The sequence below is a fragment of the Rhinatrema bivittatum genome, chromosome 3 (genome assembly GCF_901001135.1).
Source record: "Rhinatrema bivittatum chromosome 3, aRhiBiv1.1, whole genome shotgun sequence".
NCBI lineage: Eukaryota > Metazoa > Chordata > Amphibia > Gymnophiona > Rhinatrematidae > Rhinatrema > Rhinatrema bivittatum.
Window position 1 is genome coordinate 124,966,277 of NC_042617.1, and position 23,379 is coordinate 124,989,655.

Sequence of the window (23,379 nt, forward strand, 5' to 3'; positions counted from 1 at the left end):
GTGTGAATGGATGCATGGGTGAGAGCTTGTGTCTGTGGGTGTGAATGGGTGCTTGGGTGAGAGCTGGAGTGAATGGGTGCTTGGGTGAGAGCTTGTATGTGTAGGTGTGAATGGAAGCCTGGGTAAGAGCTGGTGTGAATGGGTGTGAGCATTTGTGTGTGATTGAGAGCTTGTATATAAGAGACCATGAGTGATTGAGAGAGAGACTGGTCAGGGAGGTGATGTGTTTCTGTGTGAGAGAGAGAGACTGGTCAGGAAGATGACTAGTGTGCGTACGTGAGAGAGAAACTGGTCAGGAAGATGACTGGTGTGAGAGACCGAGACTTTTCTTGGGGTCTAATTGGGGGTGTGTGTGTATGAGTGACTGGTTGTGGGCACTAAGGAAGAGGACTATGAGGACAGAGCTTCAGCAGCCCTTGCTGCTTCTGGTGAGTGCTATTGGCCTGGAATGGAAAGGAATAGGAGAGTTGCTGGAGAGGGTAAGTAAAGGTGGGTTTTTAAATGTATTTTTCTTGATTGACTGCCATTTTAATTATTGGGTATTATGCGATGTCTGCTGTTTTTAAATATTTTATTGATATTTGGACATGTTTTAAAAAATTTTAAAAAATTTCCCTATGCGGGAAAACTTCTGTCAAAGTTTCTAGAAAGTTTGACTGGCCCTGTGAGGCCACTGAGCATGCCCAGCATGCCATGATATTCTCTGCCACAGGGGTCTCTCTTCAGTCTTCTTTTTTCTGCGCTGCTGTAAGCATCGCAGAGCTAGGAGCCTTGTGAGTTTTCTCACAGTAATTTCTGACTGAAAAGTCATTTATTTTCTCATTCATTTTCTCCCACAAGGGATCTCTCTCAAGTTTCCACCAGCTGGTGAGTAATCATAGTCTCGTTTTTACTCCCTGAATAAAAGCTTTTTTCTCATAATTTTTTCTCTCATTTCATCGACGGCTGTCGATAGAAAATGGCTACCGGATTTAAAAAACTGTCCCGTCTGTAATCGGACAATGTCCATTACAGACCCACACCTCGAGTGTGTCCTTTGTTTGGGGGACAAACATGATGTCTCAACCTGCCCTAAATGTGCAGAAATGACTCCTAAAGGAAGGAAACTTCGCCAAGAGAAGATGGAACATCTTTTTCACTTGCAGCTTCTTCCTTCTCCCTCAACATCAACAAAATCGTCTCCGGCCAGAGTTTCAAAGAAAATAATATTGAAAAAACGACGTCCGGAGGGGTCCGGAGATCATCCATCACCATCAACATCGATGGCATCGACAAGGTCAGTAATCGAACACCGGCTGAAACACCGTCACCGACATCGGCATACATCGACTCCAGCGGCACTTCTCTCCCCAGAGGAACCGACCACTAAGCGGCTTAAACTACAGGAAACACCGCTACCCTCGACGCCGGGGCCTTCACCTTCGGAAGAAATCCCAATACTCAAACCTCCACAGGGCTCTGTGAAAGGGGTATCGACGCCTCCATCGTGTTCAGCTGCTCTGCCTGCACCAGTTGTTCCGCAGGAATTGTCTGATTTTATCCAGCAAGCGGTGCTTCAGGCCCTTAAGGAACAGTTACCAGTGCCTTCGCCGATGCCGGTTCCCGAACATACATCGATGCCGACGACCCCGTCGATGCCGGTAATACCGATGCCGACGATTCCATCGATGCCGGTGCCTGCACCGATACCAGCTAAAGTGCCATTGTCGAAGCCATCGATGACACCGACGCCATCTTCGATTCCGGCCCTGATACCATCGATGCCAAGCTTACCTGAACAACCAGGACATCCAGAACTGGCATTCTATCAGCTCTTAATGAAAAGATTTGATGAAGTAGTCGATGCTCTTCCTCCCATACCTCGGAAAGAGCCTGAAGGCATACCCCTCAATGACCCTCAACTGGGTCCTTCAGGGCTTCCTCGTCCACCTCGACCTTCTCCACTATCTCCACCTAGAGAAGATCCATATGATTCTTGGGACAATGGACAAACAGACACCTCATCTGAGGATTTCATGTCAGATCCTTCACCTCCAGACCCAAGAAAGAAATCTCCACCGGAGGATTTGTCCTTCAATTTCATCCAGGAAATGGCGGACACCATACCTTTCACCTTGGTGACAGAAGATGATTCAAGACAGAAAACATTAGAGGTTCTCCAGTTTGTACACCCTCCAAAGCAAGTTGTAGCCATAGATGTCCTTCTGGACCTGCAACATCGGCTTTGGGAGCATCCCTGCTCAGTGCCGGCTGTAAATAAAAGAATGGACACAACATATTTGGTGCAGTCTACTCCTGGCTACCAAAAGTCACAGCTTCCTCACCAATCAGTGGTGGTGGAATCTGCATAAAAGAAGTCCAAAAGAATTAGGCCACATTCCTCCATTCCCCCAGGAAAGGATCACAAATTCTTGGATTCCCTGGGAAGAAAGGTCTATCAAGGAGCCATGTTGAACACTAAAATATCATCTTACCAGTTATACATGACTCAGTACCAACGAAATCTGTGGAAACAGATGCAGGAATTCATACCATCATTGCCACAACAACATCAGGAAGCTGCCCAGGCAATTATCCACAAAAGGCTGGAGGCGGGTAAGCACGAGGTATGTGCTGCCTATGATGGCTTCGAAACAGCATCCAGAGTGGCTGTATCTGGAATAAGTGCAAGACGTTGGGCTTGGCTTAAAGCCTTGGACCTCAGGCCTGAGGTCCAGGAGAAATTGGTTGACCTCCCATGTCTTGGTGATAATCTTTTTGGTTCCAAGGTACAAGATGCAGTTGCTCAATTGAAAGAGCACACAGAAACCCTGCGACAACTCTCATTGATTCCGCAGGAACCGGCCACACAGTCTCGTAGGCCTCAAAGGAAAGAACCTAGAAGACCTTTCTACCGACAAAGCCTTTAGCTTGCTAATCACCCACATGTGAGGACTAGCATCCTGCTTGTCCTGGGATAAAGCAAAATTGCTTACCTTGTAATAGGTGTTATCCCAGGACAGCAGGATGTAGTCCTCACGAAACCCACCCACCACCCCGCGGAGTTGGGTCCGATACGTTTTATTATTTTATTTTTTGCTAAAGCTTATTGCTACATACGAGACTGAAGAGAGACCCCTGTGGCAGAGAATATCATGGCATGCTGGGCATGCTCAGTGGCCTCACAGGGCCAGTCAAAAGTTTCTAGAAACTTTGACAGAAAGTTTTCCCGCATAGGGCTCCATCAGTGATGTCACCCACATGTGAGGACTACATCTTGCTGTCCTGGGATAACACCTATTACAAGGTAAGCAATTTTGCTTTCTCCGTAGATAGCAGGATGAATTAGCCATGCTTAATACCTGCTTGCCTCCCTGGAGAGTCAAACTACCTAGCTAAAGCTAAGTTCTACAATGGATTGAGGGGCTCACGAGGCAGTGTGCATGCGGGAACTCCTGTGAATGCTCAGTAGTAAAACTTTACTGAACTAATAAGAACATAGGAACATAAGACTTGCCATGTTGGGTTAGAACAAGGTCCAAGCTAGAGAGATGACTCTATTTGATGCCGTCAGATGACATCACCCACATGACATGGCTAATTCATCCTGCTGTCTATGAAGAACCCGATTTACAGTAAGCAAACTTGCTTTCTGCATCTACCTAATTAGGACTAAGCAATAACCTGTCAAGTGACTCTACAGTGGCTCTGAGTCTCCATGGTATGCAAATTTATCTCATGCATATTCATTGTGGATATCCTGAAAACCTAACTGGCTGTGGGGGTCCCTAGGACAGGTTTGAGAAGCCCTGTTCTACAGCATTAGTAAACAATAGTTCTCAAGGGTCACAAACAGATCTAAATTTCAGGATTGCCAAAATATGCAAACTAATTTAGACCAATGATATGCAAATATATCTAATTATACATAATTATACCATCCACATCTACAACTCTACCCCCCTACCTGATCCAAACTTACTAATACACTTCCCGCATCTACCCACCTTCTCTTCTCCCTCCTCCTCCCACTTCCATATTCCCTTCTGCTCACACTACCTCTCCCCCACCCCCACCTCCCCTAACCTTTACTATTTCCCATGTTAACATTCCATATTCCCTTCAGCTCACCCTACCTCTCCGCCACCCCCCCTCCTCCCCAAACCTTTACTGTTGCCCATGTTATCAGTCAACTTTGACTGCCTCCTCCCTTGTATATAGTTAATTTTTCAGTCTCTTGTATATAGTTTACAAGCAGATAATAATCTATTGTAAAGCCTGCTACTATATCATTTTATATTGTGAACCGTTATTTATATTCATTGTAAAGCTATTTGCTATGTTATGTTACACTGTGAACCGAGGTGATGTTTTGCTACGTGCCCCGGTATATAAAAATTCTTTAAATAAATAAATAAATAAATAAATAAATAAATAATCATTGTGGATACCCTGGCAGAGAATCAGCTGAGGATGTGTTTGAGAACCATTGCACTCATGTTATTTGTTTTGTTAAATACTTAGGTTTGTATGAAGTTTGAAAGAAATTGAATCTCCTTTCAGTAAAGATCAAGTTATGCCGTTATGTAGAACAGGTCACAAAGCTAATGCATCAGGTTTGGAATGTACAGGGTGATCCTAAGAACATATTGGAGTAGAAAAATTACACCTTTTGTATCTTTTTGTTTTTAGATGTCCTCAAAGAACTTGTGCTGCTCAGCCCTCATGATTTCTTGCATACACTGGTTCCATTTCTGCAGCACAACCACTGTACATACCACCACAGTAATATCCCAAGTATGTGCTTTTATAATATAATATGCATCTGAATTTCTTAAGTTAACTCTTCTTGTCACAAATGGGATACTACTTTAATATTTCTTCTTTCTCATTGTCTAATTTATGCATTCCTTAGTGTCTCTTGGACCCTATTTCCCATGTCGTGAAAACATGAAACAAATAGGAAGCAAAAGCAATATCCGTCCTCCTCGCCCAGAGTTGAATATGTGCCTCTTGCCCACTATGGTTGAAACCAGTAAGGTATGTAAGCAAATTGGATAGTAGGTCTCCATTGAAATGGTTTTCATCTTGTCACTGTGTAATGTAGAGGTGTAGTAGCCATAATGATCCAGCACAAAACTGGACACACAGCAGGTAATTTCTTTGATTGGGCTAGCATAACAATTCATTAGCTTTTGAGACTACCTAGGTCTATTTTCTAGATGTCATCTGCAGAAAGGACCTATCTGGTTTTGAAAACTGATTATGTAATCAAATTAGATAATTCTTATATTGGTCCAGTGTAAGGTATCTTAACCTGGTGATTTGGAAATCCAGCAAATCTGTTTACTCAGCTCACAAGGGTTTTTGTTAAATATGTGAATATAATGCTATACATTAAGCAAATTAGTTGTAGTGTTTTCCACGCAAAAAAAGAAAGTATGATTGTTACCCAGTTTACCAAAGTTGGAAGTTAAGGTCTGTGAGCAATCAGTATTTTTCTTTTTTCTGACAAGCAGCTTTAGTTGATGTGCTGACATGGGTCATGTGACCTGTTCTTGGATGTCATAGGAAGAACCACCTAGAGCTTTCCCAAAAAATCTTTGTGAATGCATGGCAGGGAATCCACATGGCATTGGATCAACTATTTGTCTATTGTTCATGAATTTGCTTCTTTGTAGTTTTCTGCTTCACTGAAGCATGTCAAACTGGGTCCACAGACGGATAATTTTCTTTTCTCTTCTTAAAGATGTGTTTCTGAAGTAAAACTTTATCCTTTGTCTCTTCTGTTATTTTCCACTTGAATATGAAATCAGAGAAGGTTAGCAGCTTCGAGGTGGTCTTGATGCTCTCGCAAAATGTTCATCACTACCTCAGGCAAGGGAATAATGTCTCAGATGTGGTAGCCATTCAAGGATGTCTCCTCAAGCTGTTCAGGTCCAAACAAGATTTTGCATGTCAGTGATACAAACAAGACAAGCTTGAAACTGGCCCCAAAATCTAGGAAATGTCTTGGAGCCTTGCCAAATTGTTGGAATTTAGGCCCTCAAGCAGCCTTGAGCTGCTATGATACTTTGATACAAAATTTGGGCTCAGAACAAGGCCTCATCCTTTTTAACGCGGAGAATTTAACTCCAGCTTCGGAAGTGGCGTAAAGCCAATGTACAATCAAGGGCTCATGAGAAACATAAAAAATATGGTCCTCTATGTTGAGATAAGTGTGTCCTCCTCCTTAGTATGATTGTGACTCTTTAACTTACTGCTTGCGGTGGAACAAAATAAATGTATATTGACTTGATTAAAAAAAAACCCCACATTTCTTATGACCACACAATTTAAACGCCCGTAGCAAGGGAAGCCTCATACAACACATTTTAGCAACCGCAGCAAAAACAAGAAAATGGGATCAAAACAGTTCTCCAAGGTCAAGCAGGATGGTAATCCTCATACATGGATGACATCATCAGATGGAGTCCAGATACGGAAAACTTATGTCAAAGTTTATAGAACTTTGACTTGCCAAATTGGGCATGCCCTATACCACACGTCCACGCAGGGTCCCTCTTCAGTCTCTCTCTTTCCATGGATCTGCAGATTCATGGTTGGTGAGCTCTTTTGGGCCTGTTTTGTAAAACTTTGCTGGTTTTTGCTTATTTTGTGATTTTTCTTTCACCTGTGTTTGCTGAATCCCTCTCAGTCCTTCCTATAGTGTTCCTAATCAGGGTTTTCATGGTATATCAGTAAGTTTCCTTTTGTGGTCGATACCCCCGCGGCTGCGCGTCTTCAGTGCCCACCGCCATCAATTTTGATATTGCTTTCCATTTATTTTGCCCAGTCATGGCCGCGTCTGATTTACGGCGATGCCCTTGGTGTCCAAGGATCATGTCCATCATGGATCCTCTTCATGTATCTGTCCTCTGCCTGAAGGCTTCGCTTACATGCGAGGTTGCCACAAATACAAACAGATGATCCTGAAGGGATGTTGTCTTCGGCTTGACAAGAAGGAACAACTCTGAGAAGACTGAGCTATCGGCATTGAAGGGCCTTGGAGCCACATTAATGGACACCAAGCCATCAACATCGACGGGACCTTTAGTTTCATCGGCGAATAGGGGCGCTGGAGACCAACCACCATCTGGTTCCTCGACATTGCCCTCAGCACCAGGGAAGGACCCTGCCGAGCATCGAGGGAAGCTGAATAAGCATCAGCATATGTCCCCATTGATGCATGGTGCTGGTCACGGGGATGAGCCAGTTCATGCTGTGATGCCCCCAAAGCGACCCCGCAGCAAGGAGCAACAGTCCTTGATAGATGCCGGGAGTCCGCGACAGTCTCCACCAGTCCTGATGCCAGTTGCCAATCCTCCTCTCTGTTACAAAGAGGATCCAGCCACATCTCCTTCCTCCCAGTCGGTGTTGGCATCGGCGATGTTTGTGGAGGAGCTTGAGCGGTGAGCCCACCTGGCGGGCGATGCAGGGCATCAGTGCTGTGGCACTAAAGGCACCAAAACCAGTACCGTCTTAGAACTGCTGTTAGAGAAACTCAGTGTGCTCATTGGTACATTATTGACCCAGCTGATGTCGGTTCCCGGGCTGGCATTAGTGCCTGTAAGGGCACCACAGCCTCCCCTGCCAATACAGTGGTTGTTGCCGGATCCTTGGAGGAAGAAGCTCCACCCAGGTTGGCTGAGATGCCAAAGCGTGCAGCACCTCATCCAGCTCCACTGGTGCCTGCAGGTCTGGATGAAGGCCGAGCACCTAGGGCCCCATCCCCTGGTGGTTTCAGTGAGGATGAGAATCCCTATGACCCCTGTGGGGATGACACCACAGAGTCCTCCAACGGCTCTGAGGGTCTCCCCTCAGACCCTTCTCCTCCAGAAGAGTGAAGGACGTCTCCACCGAGGACTTAACCTTCTCAGCTTTTGTGAGGGTGATGGCGGAGCCCATCCCATTTCAGTTACTGACTGAAGAGCATGCCAGGCACAAAATGCTTGGGATCCTCTAGGGGAGCCCCCTAAGGAAATTGTGGCAGTCCCGATGTACAATATCCTTAAGGAGTTACTGCTGAGGATCAACCCCTCACAGTGCCTCCCATGAACAAGAAGGCTGATGGGGTTTACCTGTCGGTGGTGGTCATATTCATTCTCGAGAGCCAAGTTTTCTCAGACCCATTCCTCAGCGCCCCAGGGAAGGATCACAGAGCGATGGATGCTTTTGGGAGAAAGGTGTTTCAGAGAGCCTTGCTCATTGCCTGCAAATAGTACTCATGGGATATCTGGAAACAGGTGCAGGAGGTGGCCAAGCAGCTGCCTCAGCTGTAGCAGGACACCCTCATGTCGCTGGTGCACAAGGGTCTGGAATGCAGAAACATGAAATCTGAATGATCTGTGATGTTTTCGAGACAGCATCATGGGTCTCTGCAGCGGAAATTGGTGCCCGCAGAATGGCATGGCTGCAGGCCTCGTATCTCCGACCAGAGGTACAGGAAAGACTTGCTGACATGCCAGGTACTGGGGAGAATCTCTTCAGATAGAGGGTAAGAGATGCAGTGACCCAACTCTGGCACCACCATGAAATCCTGCAACAACTATCCACCAGCACTCCGGACCCGAACTCCTTGGCTAGGAGGTCAGCAAGATCAGGGTAGAGGAAGGCTTTCTTTTGCCAGAAGAAGTACTATCCTCCGCTCCCTTCAACATCATCAGAGCTCCCATGACATCCCAAGCAGCAGAGAGCCCCCAAGCCCCCCAGCTGGCACCTCAGTCAACTCCAGGGATGGGGTTTTGACTGGGTCATAGGGAGCATAGTCCAGTTGACCATATCTAGGACGATGGATCCACCAGTCAGGGGTAGGATGAGGTTCTTTGTAAACCAGTGGCCCAGTATAACCTCAGACCAGTGGGTTCTTTCCATCATCCGCCAAGGGTACCGATTGAAGCTATCTGGTGTCCTGCCATATTGCCTTCTGAGCTCATTTCGGGTACCAGAAGCATATCAGGAGGTACTTCTAACAGAGCTCTCCTCCCTCTTAATGACTAGAGCAGTTGAGCCTGTTCCACCAAGGCAAAAAGAGTGGGGATTTTACTCCAGGTACTTCCTGATTCCAAAGAAAACAAGAGGACTCTGTCCCATCCTAGACCTAAGAGTCTTCAACAGGTTTGTCAAAAAAGAAAAGTTCAAGATGGTTTCACTGGGCACCTTGATCCCGCTTTGAAAAAAGGGGACTGTTTATACTCCCTCTATCTGAAGGATGTGTACACTCACATCGAGATCTTCCACAGTCACTGGAAGTATCTCTGATTTGTGGTGGGAAACAGCACTTCCAGTATTGGGTGTTGCCATTCGGGCTAATGTCAGCCCCATAGGTCTTCACAAAATACCTGGCCATGGTGGTGGTGCACCTCCGCAGGCTGGGTGCATGTTTTCCCTTATCTGGGTGATTGGCTGGTCAAGAGCACATCTCAGACAGGGGCTGTCGAGTCCAGGTGCCTGACTATCTAGGTGTTGGTCACTAGGGTTTGTCGTCAATTACCCGAAGTCCCATCTCAGCCCGTCACTTCAATTGGATTTCATGACGACCATCGTGGCAGAGATTCAGCAGAGCTAGCAGATGTCAGCCTAGCACATGTTGAGGCTGTTGGGCCATATGGCCGCAAAAGGCTTGATTATACATGTGCAGAGCCCAATGGACTCTGAGGTTGCAGTGGTGCCAGGCCACATCGGAGTTACCTTGTCCCTCCAGGACTCATTATCATGGTGGCAGGTACTTTAAAATCTGGAACAGGGGATCTCTTTTTGAAGTCCTTCTACCCAAATTGTCCTAACCACGGATGTGTCCACTCTGGGCTGGGGAGCTCATGTAGATTGGCTCAGCACCCAGGGTCTCTGATCTGCCCAGGAAAGCTGTTGTCAAATCACCTTTGTGGAGCTTCAGGCGATCAGGTACATGCTATGGGCTTTCAGAGATCAGCTATCCAACAAAGTTGTCTTGATCCAAACAGACATCCAGGTGGCGACGTGGTGTCAGCAAGCATAGAGGTACAGGATTGTACCTCCTGTGTCAGGAAGCAGTCCAAATCTGGTCAGGGGCCCTGTCCCACAGTTCTGCTTCCTGTACAGGACAGGCGGCAAACCAGCCTTGGATGCCCTTGCTCCGATATTGGGGCAAGGGTCTTCTGTACGCATATCCTCCGATTCCTTTGGTGGCAAAGATTCTCTAGAAGCTTTTTGCCTGAGACAGATCTGGTTTCCACTCCTACTGGAGTTGTCCATCCAGAGCCCAATCAGTCTGGGGACTTCCTCAGATCTCATCACGCAAGATTGAGGCAGGTTGAGACATCCCAATTTCCAGGCCCTGTTGCTCACAGCCTGCATGTTGAGAGGTTACTTCTGCAACCACTCAATCTCTGAGGATGTGTCTTGAGTTCTGATGGCATCTAGAAAGCCTTTCACTAGAAAGTCCTGTGGACTGGAGAACATTTTCTGTGTGGTGTGAGGAGAAGGCCCTAGATGCATTCTTCTTTCCCACACAAAAACTGCTTGATTACCTTTTATATTTATCAGAAGCTGGCTTGAAAACCAACTCCGTTAATAGTTCACCTGAGTGCAATTGGTGCATACCACCACGGTATAGATGGTATGCTCATCTCTGTACAGCCTATAGTTGTATGTTTTATGGTTGGTCTGCTTCAGTTGAAGCCTCGCCTGAGGCCTCCCGCTGTGTCTGAACCTCAACATGGTTGCAGTTCAGCTGGTGAAAGCTCCTTTTGAGCCGCTGCACACCTGTGACCTGAAGTACCTGACCTGGAATGTCATTTTTTCGTTGCGGTCGCTTCAGATTGCAGGGTCAGCAAGCTCCAGGCCTTAGTGACTTATCCACCCTACACTGTTTTATCATGACAGGGTGGTCCTGCATACACACTCTAAGTTCATACCTAAGGTGATGACAGACTTCCATCTTAACCAGTCCATCATCTTGCCAATATTTTTCCCCAGGCCCCATTCGCACCAAGGCGAGCGAGCCCTGTGCAGTTTGGACTGCAAGCGAGCCTTAGCCTTCTATCTGGATAGACAGAAGCCCTTAGACAGTCCACCCAACTTTTTATTTCTTTTAATAGAAATAGGTTTGGTATTGCTATTGCCAAATAGACTATATCGAATTGGATAACAGATTGCATCTTCTTCTGTTATGCCCAGGCGGGACTGCATCTTGTGTGCCATGTCAAGGCTCATTTTGTCCGAGCCATGGCAGTGTCTGTGGCCCATTTGTGAGCAGTTCCCGTGGAGGAGGTCTGCAATGTGGAGATCTCTCCACACATTCACATCTCACTTTTGTCTGGATATGGATGGATGACCCGACAGTAAGTTTGGCCAGTCTGTCCTTTGGAATCTGTTTCAGGTGTAGAACCCAACTCTCTTCCACCTAGGGCCCGTTGTTTGGGTTCAGGCTGTCTTCCCCTCTTACCAACAGCACAATTTTTGTTGTGCCTGTTGGCACCTGGTATGGGTGTGAGGACAACATCCTGCTTGTCCTCAGAGAATGCAGAGTTTCTTACTTGTAACAGGTGTTCTTCAAGGATAGCAGGAAGTTAGTCCTCACAAAACCTGCCTGCCACCTCGCCAAGTTGAGTTTCTCTTGGTTTTGGTTTATATATAATTCTGTGTTATAAGACATGGGCACATGGTAGTCAGACTTTACACACGGTAAGTTTTCCATGTAAGGCTTCATCTGATAATGTCACCCATGTGTGAGGACTAACATCCTGCTGTCCTCAGAGAACACCTATTACAGGTAAGCAACTCTGCTATACTCGAAGCAGTTATGGGCACCCTATGCAATGAATTATTTTGAGTGCTACTGACACACAATTCTCCCTTACCATGCTCTTTTTACCCTGCCTCTCATTTAAATACTGCATCAGGCACCCAAGGGATGTGGCTGCGTGCATGTTAGGACAATGGGCCTCAATACAAGCTTCCGTTTTGAGCGTGCATTTTACTGCATCAGCCTGTGAATGTTTTAAAGTGCTGAAAGGACAGATCAAAGTGGAAGAGAATCAGGCCTCATGTGGAATCCTATATATTCTCCTTCATGTACAGATCTTACAGCTCAGATATTTTAGAACTTCCTCACTGGGATTTCAAGATTTGGCTTATGAACATTTAGCATTTTCATTTTGCAAAATAACGCCCTACTCCTATACTTCTAGATCCTTTCTGTTGGTTTGCAAGTGTTTTCCTTCATTAAGTTTAGATTTTCTTTGGAAATAACAGAAAAAAACATAAGTTCCTCTTGCAAAGTATTTATTGGAATTTTTTCTCTAGTTGGCTTTGCTGCTATTGTCTCTCCCTTTTTTTATTTGAAGACAGCTTTTAGCTAGCAAGTCCTATCTATGTCCCTCTTTTGAGGCTGTTTGTTTTCAGAGGAAGTGAAATTACTTACTTGTAATGTTCAGTGAAGTCCCACTCTTTTGGTAGTATGTCATTTATGTCTGTTAACTTTACTGATTGGAAAATCTGAATGAAAGTTGGTCTGATGTTATCTGATTCCCATGCCACACATGCCACCAGATAGCATGATTCTTGCTTGTGAACTGCTCTCCTCAGAGGATGAACATTCCAAGTAAGCAAAGTTGAATAACCAATCTTGTGGGTGACATTATCCACTGCCCAATATGAAGCTTCTCCCAAAGCCTTCTAATAAAGTTTTCCTGAGCATGTGTAGAAATTCCTGTGCAGCCATTGCCTCACAGAGCTCCCTTGGTCTTATATTAGCAGAAAAATATAGGGCTCTAAAAGGAGAGGAGGAAATGTATGTGTGACTGGTTATCTTAATGTTCTCAGTGAATTCCCTTTATAGGTAAGCAGCTTTTTTTTCTCCAAGGACAAGCAAGATGACCAGTCTCACATGTAGGAATTCCTAGCTAGGTCTTGCCTTCAACAAAACAAAAGGAGGGGGTAAAATGACAACAAAACTGCCATTGCATAGGTAAACATTTTTTGCTGAGTAAAAACCTAAGAAAAACGGAGTAAAAAAAACAGGCACCCCAAACACACAGCAATGAAAGCAAAAAAGAGTTTGGTGTGCAAGAACAATTAATATTAACCAAGCCACACTTAAGCATCTCCATTAGTGCAGATGCTTTATATTTGTTAACGAGGAACCAAGCAACAAACTTAATAGAGAGAGACACTTGCAAATATGTAAAGTGACTGTATTAGGTTTGGCAGCTCGCGGGACATCCCCACGAGCCACCTCACCCCAGCAATGCCAGCAAAATAAACTTGCCAAGTGTGGCACAGTATGCCGCCATGCCATCCTCCCTTAAGTGCACGCATGCCCGACAGCCTGACCCTTAAAGGGCTTGTGGCTGCAAGACAGCCACAGTGCCCTCTGATGATGTTATGGGCCCCTTTCTACTAAAGACTCCTTCAGAGGAGCAATAGACAACTCAGCAACAGGTCTCCTGATGTGCTTTGTGCCTCAATGCATGTTGCTGTCGGTTCCGTGTTCCTGTTCCTGTCTGCTTTGCCTTGTCTTGCTCCATCCTTGTCCACCTTGCCCGGCTGTGCCTGCTATTGTTTTTGTTTGCCTCTCCTTGTCTTCCCTCGGCTTGCCTTCCCAGATTCTGTCTTCTGCTTGGACCTTGACCATTCCTTGATTGCCACCTGGACCTGACCTTGCCATGGATCTGACTACGCCCTGTCTGCTGCCTGCCCTGACTTCTGGCCTGTCTCCGTTATATTCTGTCTGCTGCCTGCCCCGACCTCTGGCCTGTCTTCAGAATCTCTTGTCAGCTGCTAGCCTGACCTTAGTCTATCTTTGTATCTCTCATCTGCCCAACCACCCCAGAGACCCACTTAAGTTCTTCTAGCCACCAGACCCACTTAAGTTCTGCTAGCCACCAGAACACACAAAGACTCAACCTGCAGGGGAGGCAGCTGATATAGGTGAAGCTCCAGTTTGTCCTGCCACACGCTTGTCTGCCAGCTGTCAGTGTGGGCCTAGCAGCCTCACTTGCTAGTTTGCGCCAACCACACCACAGCACTAAAGTTCCCAATGATACCGAGCCCCTTACAGACTAAATGTGAAGCCTGCATACTGGCTGAGGCTGTTAGTCAAAATGATTGTATAATCATAGTGAATCTCAGTTTTCTCCCAGGACAAGCAGGATGGTAGTCCTCACATGTGGGTGACGTCAGCAGACGGAGCCCTATCACGGAAAACTTTTCTGTCAAAGTTTCTAGAACTTTTTGACTGGCACACTGAGCATGCCCAGCATGCCATAATCCCTGTAGCCAAAGGGGTCTCCCTTCAGTCTCTCTTTTTCCGCGCTGCAGTTTGCCTCAGGAGCTCTGTGAGAATGTTCTCACAATTTTTCCTCACGGAATACTTGAAGTTTTCTTCTCCAAAAACTTCCTTCACACGGATCTCCCATCGCAACATCGGTATTTGTCGCTCAGTGAGTAAATTTCACCGTCTTCAGTCTGTTCCTGCCTCCCCTTTTTTCGGTGTCCGCAGGCCATCTATTGTTTTTGGGCCTCCTCTTTTTCTATCATGGCAACAAGTTTGAGAAAATGCCCGGAGTGTCCCCATACCTTGTCGATTACCGACCAGCATGATGTCTGTGTGCTTTGCCTCGGCTCATCACACAATGTTCACCAATGCCCAAGTTGTGCCCAAATGACCCCAAAGGGTAGGCGGGCTCGCCTCGACAAAATAGAGTCCCTTTTTAAGATCAACTTAACTCTATCAATGTCCATCCAGTTATCACCGGCAGGAACATCGAAAAAACTTGTCAACAAACCTCGCCGGGAGCACCAGGGTAGCAGTGACCGTCCACACCGACTCCATCTAAGGCATCAGCATCGTCTTCCTCTGTGCCGAAGAAAGACTGGACTGAGCACCGAGGGAAGCACAGACACCAGCACGAACCTACGCCCAGTGCCGGCACTGATACCATATCGGCCTCGACAGCTATCGAGCCGATTGCGAAAAGGACATAGGTAGAGGAGCCTCCAACCCCCTCTCCACCCGAGAAACTAAGGCAATCCCCACCGATATCTGTGCCGGGTTCTGAGCCCCCACAAATTCCTGTGGAGGTGCCAGTAGCGCCTAGCCTGCCTCTCCCTGTAGCTGCGATACCTACAACAGCTTTCAGGGAGGAACTGGACAGTCTCATCTGCCAGGCAGTGCTCGATGCTCTCCGAGACTACAGCCATCGACGCCGGCCCCCATACCAGCACTGACATCGGAGCCATCGGTTTACACCACTACTCAACCGACTGGATATACTCATCGGTGCCCTTCCGACACAACCTAGGCCACCGATGCCAAAGCAGCCCGCAAAGTCTCTGAAAGCCCCAATACCCATTACAGGGTCCTCAGAAGACGAAAGCACGGACTCCAGTCCTCTCTCAACACCGATTCCACTGCTGCCGGAACCGATGCCTGGTCCATCGGGGCTCTTGGGACCGAGAGGCCCACGTTTCCCTTCCATGCCCCTGAAATCCACATCAGTGCCACCGCATCTCCCATCGAGGCCATCGAAGGATCCATCGGTGCCGACACGTCCTACAGCACCAACCTTCTTCCCTCCTTCAGGATCTCAACTAGAGACCTTTTCTGACACATGGGAAGAAGTTGACACAGACACATCTATGGAGGGCATCTTATCAGCACCATCTCCTCCGGAACAAAGGAAAAAAATCTCCCCCAGAAGACCTCTCCTTTGCAAATTTTGTAAAAGAAATGTCAGAGACAATCCCCTTTGACCTGAATACAGAGGAGGACACACGTCATAAAACATTGGAAGTTCTCAAATTTGTTGATGCTCCAAAAGAAGTTATGACTATACCTGTACACGAGGTGCTCGTGGATCTCCAACATGTTCTCTGGGAGCATCCTTGTACTATCCAACCAGTGAATAGGAGGACAGATGCAACTTATCTGGTCAACATATTCCTGGATTCCAAAAGCCACAACTACCCCATCAGTCAGTGGTAGTTGAATCTGCACAGAAAACAGTCAGGCGTCTGCACCCTCACTCTTCAAACACCTCCTGGCAAAGACCACAAATTTTTGGATATTTTGGGTCGCAAGATGTTTCAGGGCTCCTATGCTAGTGTCACACATAGCTGCATACCAACTTTACATGACACACTATCAAAAGAATCTCTGGAAGCAGGTTCAGGGAATAGCTGACTCTCTTCCCCACCAACAACAACAAGATAGTCTCAATGCCATACTACAGAAAGGCCTTGAGGCTGGGAAACATGAGGTTCGGGCTGCTTATGACTCCTTTGAAACTGCTTCTCGCTTGTTGGCAACAGGAATCAGCGCCAGGAGGTGGGCCTAGCTGAAAGCATTGGACTTGAGACCTGAAGTCCAAGACAAACTCGCTGATTTGCCATGTACCGGTGATAACCTATTCAGAGACAAGATACAGGACGCAGTGGCTCAACTAAAAGACCATAACGAGATCCTGTGTCAATTGTCCACGATTTCTACCAAGGCCCCTTCCTCTGCAAGAAGACCTACGAGAAGGGTCCTTAGAAAACCATTTTATTGCCCACGCAGGTACTACCCACCTACATCTCGCGTGAGGCCAACCAAGCCATCTCAGAGAGGACATCCTTGCCGCCACCGCAAACAGGCCAGGCCTCTGGATATTGAAAGCTATCCATATAACAGCAGCCACTCCAGAAATCCAAAACCAGACTTGCTAGTAGGAGGTCGAATTCACCACTTCATAACCAACTGGCTCAGCATTACCACAGACCAATGGGTTATATCCATCATAACCCAGAGATACATCTAACCTTTCTCATGGTACCCCCGGATTCACCACTCAGTCCACTGTGGATGCAAAAAGATCACACAACCCTTTTAGAATCAGAACTGTCCACCCTTCTGGGCGCCAGGTCTATGGAAGCAGTTCCCTGGGCACAGCAGGGCAGAGGGTTCTACTTCCGCTATTTTCTCATTCCAAAGAAATCAGGCGGTCTCTGCCCCATCCTAGACCTCCACAATCTCAACAAATTTCTACAAAAAGAAAAATTCAGGATGGTGTCCCTGGGCACCATGCTTCCCCTTCTGCAGGAAGGAGATTGGCTCTGTTCTCTGGATCTTCAGGACGCTTACGCTCACATTCCACTATTCCCACATCACCACAAATACCTGCGTTTCCTAGTGGGACATCAGCATTTTCGGTACTGGGATCTGCCTTTTGGACTTGCCTCGCCACCCCATGTATTTACAAAGTGCCTAGCAGTGACTGCAGCCCATCTACACAAGAAAAGCATTCATGTGCTTCCTTACCTGGACACCTGGCTAATCATAAGCCATTCCAAACGAGGAGCTCTCAACGCTCTCAAGCTCACTATCAATCTGCTATATTCGTTGGGATTTCTCATCAACTACCAAAAATCTCACCTAACTCCATCTCACCTCTTTACTTTCATCAGAGCAGAATTGGACACTACAGTCGCAAAAGCCTTCCTGCCCAACGACCGCACAGTCACACTTTCCAAGCTAGCTTCGCCTCTGCGCACAAAAGAATCAGCCTCAGCCCATCAATTCCTAACCTTACTGGGCCACATGACTTCCACGGTCCACGTCACTCCTATGGCCAGACTGGCCATGAGAATCACTCAATGGACTTTGAAATCTCAGTGGCTCCAAGCCACTCAACATCTTTCATCCTGGATTCAAGAAACACACCAGCTATGTTTATCGCTCCTCTGGTGGACAAACAAAGCCAACTTGCTGACAGGTCTACCCTTCCAGCAACCAATTCCACAAGTGATGTTAACCACAGATGCATCCAGCTTGGGTTGGGGAGCTCATATGAACAACCTCCAAACTCAAGGTACTTGGACACAGCTCGAAGCAACGTTTCAGATCAACTTCCTAGAGCAGGCTATATGTTATGTTCTATATGCTTTCAAGGACTGCCTTTCACACAAGACTGTTCTTATACAAACACACAACACAGTTGCAATGTGGTACTTGAACAAGCAGGGCAGCACATGCTCTTATCTCCTCTGCCAAGAAGCCGCATAGATCTGGGCCTGGGCCCTTGCACCCTCCATGTATCTCTGGGCCACTTATCTAGCAGGCATATAGAACGTAGTAGCAGATCGCCTCAGCCGGCAATTCCATCCCCACGAGTGGTCTCTGGATCCTGTGGTAACGACCAGAATCTTCCAACACTGGGGTCAACCAACAATAGAGCTCTTTGCATTCGAACTGAATCACAAAGTGGACAGATTCTGCTCCCTGCACAGGCAACAAAACAAGTTAGCCATGGATGCTTTCGCTCGCCCCTGGAACACAGGCCTCCTATACGCATATCCTCCGATACCACTGATAGTCAAAACTCTCGTGAAGCTACAACAGGACAAAGGGTCAATGATACTCATAGCCCCGTACTGGCCTCGACAAGTGTGGTTTCCCATGCTTCTCGACCTCTCGATCAGAGAACCTTTTCGCCTGGGCACAGCACCCTCTCTCATAACTCAGAACCAAGGCATGTTACGCCATCCGAACCTTCAGACTTTATCCCTCACAGCCTGGATGTTGAAAGCTTGATCCTGCAACCGCTCAACCTTTCAACTGATGTCTCTCAAGTGCTTGTAGCCTCATGAAAGCCTTCCACACGAAAATCCTATCGTTCTAAGTGCAATAGGTTTACCATATGGTGCACGCAAAAAGGTATCAACCCTTTTTCCTGCCCCACTCCATCTCTATTAGATTATCTGGCACCTTTCAGACTCTGGTCTCCAGACTTCTTCGGTGAGGGTACACCTGAGTGCCATCTCAGCGTACCACAAAGGAATTGAGGGTGCCCCGGTAATAGTGCAACCCCTTGTGAGTAGGTTTATGAGGGGCCTATTACAACTCAAGCCCCCTCTATGGCCACCAGTCACTGAATGGGACCTGAATGTAGTACTTACAAGGCTCATGCGCTCCCCGTTTGAGCCTTTGTACTCCTGCGATGTTAAATTTATTACATGGGAAGTTCTCTTTCTAGTAGCCATTACATCTGCTCGAAGGGTTAGTGAGTTACAAGCACTTGTCACATACTCACCCTTTACCAGATTCCTACATGACTGAGTGGTCCTCCGTACTCACACTAAATTCCTTCCCAATGTAGTTACTGACTTCCACTTGAATCAGTCTATATTCTTGCCCACGTTTTTCCCAAGGCCCCACGCTTACCAGGGCGAGAGGGTTTTACACACTTTGGACTGTAAACGTGCACTTGCATTTTACCTAGACCACACTGCAGTCCATAGGAAATCCACCCAACTCTTTGTTTCTTTTGATAAAAACAAACCAGGAGTTGCAGTGGGCAAACAAACTCTCTCCAATTGGCTAACAGACTGTATTAAATTCTGCTTTGACAAAACAGGCCTTCTTCTCCAGGGAAGAGTGAAGGCACACTCAGTGAGAGCCATGGCAACCTCAGTAGCACACTATTGTTCAGTACTGATTGCTAAGATCTGTAAAGCTGCAACATGGAGCTCTCTTCACGCATTTGCAGCACATTATTGCCTGGACAAGGAAGGACGCCAAGACTCTGCCTTTGGCCAATCCGTCTTGAAGAACTTATTTCCAGTATAATCCCAACTCCTTGCACATCCAGTCTGCTGTGATTTTCAGGCTGTCTCATCTTTACCAACAATACACCAGTTGTTGTGCCTGTTGCACAAGTTGTACACTGTTGGTCCAAGTTAAATATGAGTTAGCCTGTAGTTTGTTAATCACCCACATGTGAGGACTTCCATCCTGCTTGTCCTAGGAGAAAGCAGAGTTGCTTACCTGTAACAGGTTTTCTCCCAGGACAGCAGGATGTAGTCCTCATGACACCCACCCGCCACCCCGCGGAGCTGGGTCCGAAATGTTTTATTTTATTTTTTCGCTCGCACCTTTTGCTACTATCGAGACTGAAGGGAGACTCCTGTGGCTACAGGGATTATGGCCTGCTGGGCATGCTCAGTGTGCCAGTCAAAAGTTCTAGAAACTTTGACAGACATGTTTTCCGTGATAGGGCTTCGTCTGCTGATGTCACCCATGTGTGAGGACTACATCCTGCTATCCTGGGAGAACACCTGTTACAGGTAAGCAACTCTGCTTTATCATGAGATGAGAGTAAGTGAAAGTCAATAGAGAAAAATAACTTTGCAGAGATGATTATACATTAAAGTTCCTCATAGATACATTAAGTGATATCATAGTATTGTAGAGATAATTAAAACTGAGAAGTGATTGCTACAGGAATAATGGGTACTTGTCCCAAAATGTCAACATTTGCAGAAGCATTCATTCTGGGATAAATACCTTTTATTCCCGCCGCACTCAGTTTCAGTTGCACCTGAACTTTCCCTTCAAGAGTTATTTGAGGCCCTTCAAAATTATATGGTATCCTCCGGTTTTCTTTGGCATGTGGAATACTTGGAATAAAATCCCCACCTACTTTCCTGCAAAGGGGGAAGTTCATCTGATTTAGCCTTTAAGAAGGAGAGGAGTTCTATTCCCAGCAGTCCTTGGTGAGAAGGAAAATGAAATTAAATGACCAATCAGTCTGCTTTTCCTCAAAAGAAAATAATTTCACCAAATCTAATGTTACTAAAAAAAAACATGGAAAAAAAAATGTCAACATGCCAGTTTCCTTGAAAGAAGTAATATTGACGTTTTCAGAAATGTATATGTAAAGAGAAATATATATCATTATATAATGAAAATGCACTCCAAAAACTGGATTTAGGTTTAATTATTCACCTTTCCAAATCTGAGCTCAAGGTGATTTACATTCACGTTCTGTAATTTTATTTATTTCCCTGTTATAGAAAGTTTACAATCTTAAGTTTGTACCTGAGGAAATGGAGGGTGAAGTGGCTTGCCCAGGGTCACAGGGAACATTAGTGGATTTGAACCCTTGTTTCCCTGGTTCTCTAAACACTAGGCTGATCTTCTATTCAGCTATTATTCACGTTACATTTTTGTTCCCTGTGATGATTTGCTGTGATTTTGTTTATTTTTTGGCCTGGAAGTTCCCCCTTTCTTCTTCTAGTTCATTTGGAGCCAGTGCTGGAATGATGGTGCCAAGAGCCTGTGCAACTACCTAGGGATTTTTCTTCTGTTTTAGTAGACCCACTTTCTCACTAATCTAGACTGGCCATTACAGCAACGGTCCTGAAGCCGGGAGCTATGCATCCGGGTTCCTTCCAAAATCCTGTATCATGGGCTTTAAATCTAACCACCAGGTGTCACTCTTCTGATGGCCATGACTCCCTTTCTTGCCCCCTAGGGGCTCTGGCCACTACCTCCACAGGACCCTTAGATTCAGCCAACCCAGGGTGTGAAAGAACCGATTTGAGGATTGAACCAGAGACCACCCGTATGGCACTGTGCAGTATTACCATTGAGCCACCGGGCCAGCCCATGATTTTATTGTTTAATAAAGCATTCTACAATATTTTAATTGGTATATAATTAAGTTCAGATGTCTTCTGAGATATAGAACAGCATGGGGTTCTGTAATTAGAACCAACTTACATTTACTGCTCCTGTTGAAGTGTATGTGTGACACTGAGACATTCTTGCTGATAGTGTATAATTGTGCTCTGATTTCCATTTTCAAACGTCTCAATTTACTGATAAAAATGAGTTGTCTGCAGACTTTAAAAAATCTGGATGTCATCCTATAGCAGATGCTATCAAATAGGACAGCTAGTGTCAATTGTCAGCCACAGAAAGAGCACATGTTGGGGCCGATGTAATAAGTCCCATGGTGAAATCAGTGCTAGTTGTGTACGCATATTTTTTTTTAGTGTGCACAGAATGTAATAAAGGATGCGTATGCAAATAAGATGCATGCAGAAAACCTGCGCAGAAGTAAAAACACGCGTACACATATGTGCGGTCAAGGTCCTGTGTAATAGACCGTGCAGAAACCCATTCCGAAACTAGCATTAATGTGACCCACGAATGATTTTCGAGGCGAAAGCCTTCCCCTTTCATAAAACAGTGAAGAAGTGTCCAGGAGTGGGACTGTAAGTGGGAAGAGCAATGTCTAACCCTTTCATGTTCCATCTCTGATTGTGTAGCAACCCACAAAATGTACCATAGCATCTGGAAAAAATTAAGATTATCCATGATTATCTCAGATCTGCACAGACACACAACCACACTAATGCCAGCAATGGAGTAAACCGGCTTCCAGACACATGCTTTAACTTAACTCCTGCCCTGACCCAGGTGCTAAAAAGCCCATACTAACTGATGCGTGGTTCCCTGCATAGCCCATAAATAGTTAATTGCTTCCTTTACATGCACTTGCGCAAAACCAGCCATGAGTTTTTAAGCGGGTTTATGTGCGCTTTTTTTTCCCCAATGCTGAACATGTTATGATAAACACATGCATTAGACTAGCGCAGGAAAAACCCAGGGCAGCTTTAGTGCAGCTTATTACATCAGCCCCGTTGTGCTTTGTTTTCATTGTGCTCCGGGTGTGTGGAAGGGTAGACCAATCAGAAAGATGCTTGAACAGCCATGTACAAACAATCTGGCTTAAATCAATAAAAAATACTTTTAAACGACTAACAAATATGATTTTCTTTTAGATATTTCCATCATTCATGACAATTTTAAAGCAAGAACAATCATACAAAAATGCTGTCCTCTTAAATTTTCAGGGCAAAGATGACATTTACGATCGTATGCTGCTAGATTACATCTTTTCTTACCATCAGTTTATCCATCTCCTGTGTCGCGTTGCAATCAGTTGTGAAAAGTTTACTGAAACCTTAATTAAACTGAGTAAGTATCAGAGTTGTTTCACTTAGATGATTTTTTGTTTATTTTTTATTTTATTTTATGATGGCATTGATGGCACAGAAGCTGGGATCACAGTGTGAGACAATGTCACTGGCCATAACTCTTCCATTACATTTGAAATCTTTTGTAATGCTTATTGGATTAATTTTACTCAAGAAGATGATATATTTTTTAAATGGTTTTAGCCTGCTTTTTATTTTGTTTGCAGAATTCAGTCTCTGATTCTCACTTTTCTAAGAGCCTCCTTTAGCCCCATTTCCTAGTTTTGAATATTCTTTTCTTCTGTCCTGGAAAGCTGAAGCATGCTCGTGTTCCCAAGATGAACATTAGTAATGTAAGGAGTGCAAGTGAGGCACTGTAGGTGCTTAAGATCCATGTATAAATCTTCCAATGGGGTGCAAGTGGGTAGGGTGTTTACATGTCGCAGAATTGATGAACACTAGTCCTCGATGGAAAGAGGCTGACAGCCATTGCAGGGTTGATGCCTACTGCTTCCCAGAGACTCCCAAAGAACTCAATGTCAGAGCCAGTAAGAGGAAACTCAAATCCACCAGATG

At 45.8% G+C, this 23,379-nt stretch overlaps 1 protein-coding gene across 1 annotated transcript in view; it reads left to right on the plus strand.

Moving 5' to 3' along the window:
• Nucleotides 1–23,379, plus strand: part of USP34 (ubiquitin specific peptidase 34) — a 1,009,100-nt gene that overhangs the window by 929,487 nt on the left and 56,234 nt on the right. The window contains exons 72-74 of the mRNA XM_029593702.1: nucleotides 4,672–4,776; nucleotides 4,895–5,019; nucleotides 22,681–22,804. Of these exons, the coding sequence (XP_029449562.1) occupies nucleotides 4,672–4,776; nucleotides 4,895–5,019; nucleotides 22,681–22,804 (354 nt within the window). The remainder of the gene's footprint in view (nucleotides 1–4,671; nucleotides 4,777–4,894; nucleotides 5,020–22,680; nucleotides 22,805–23,379) is intronic.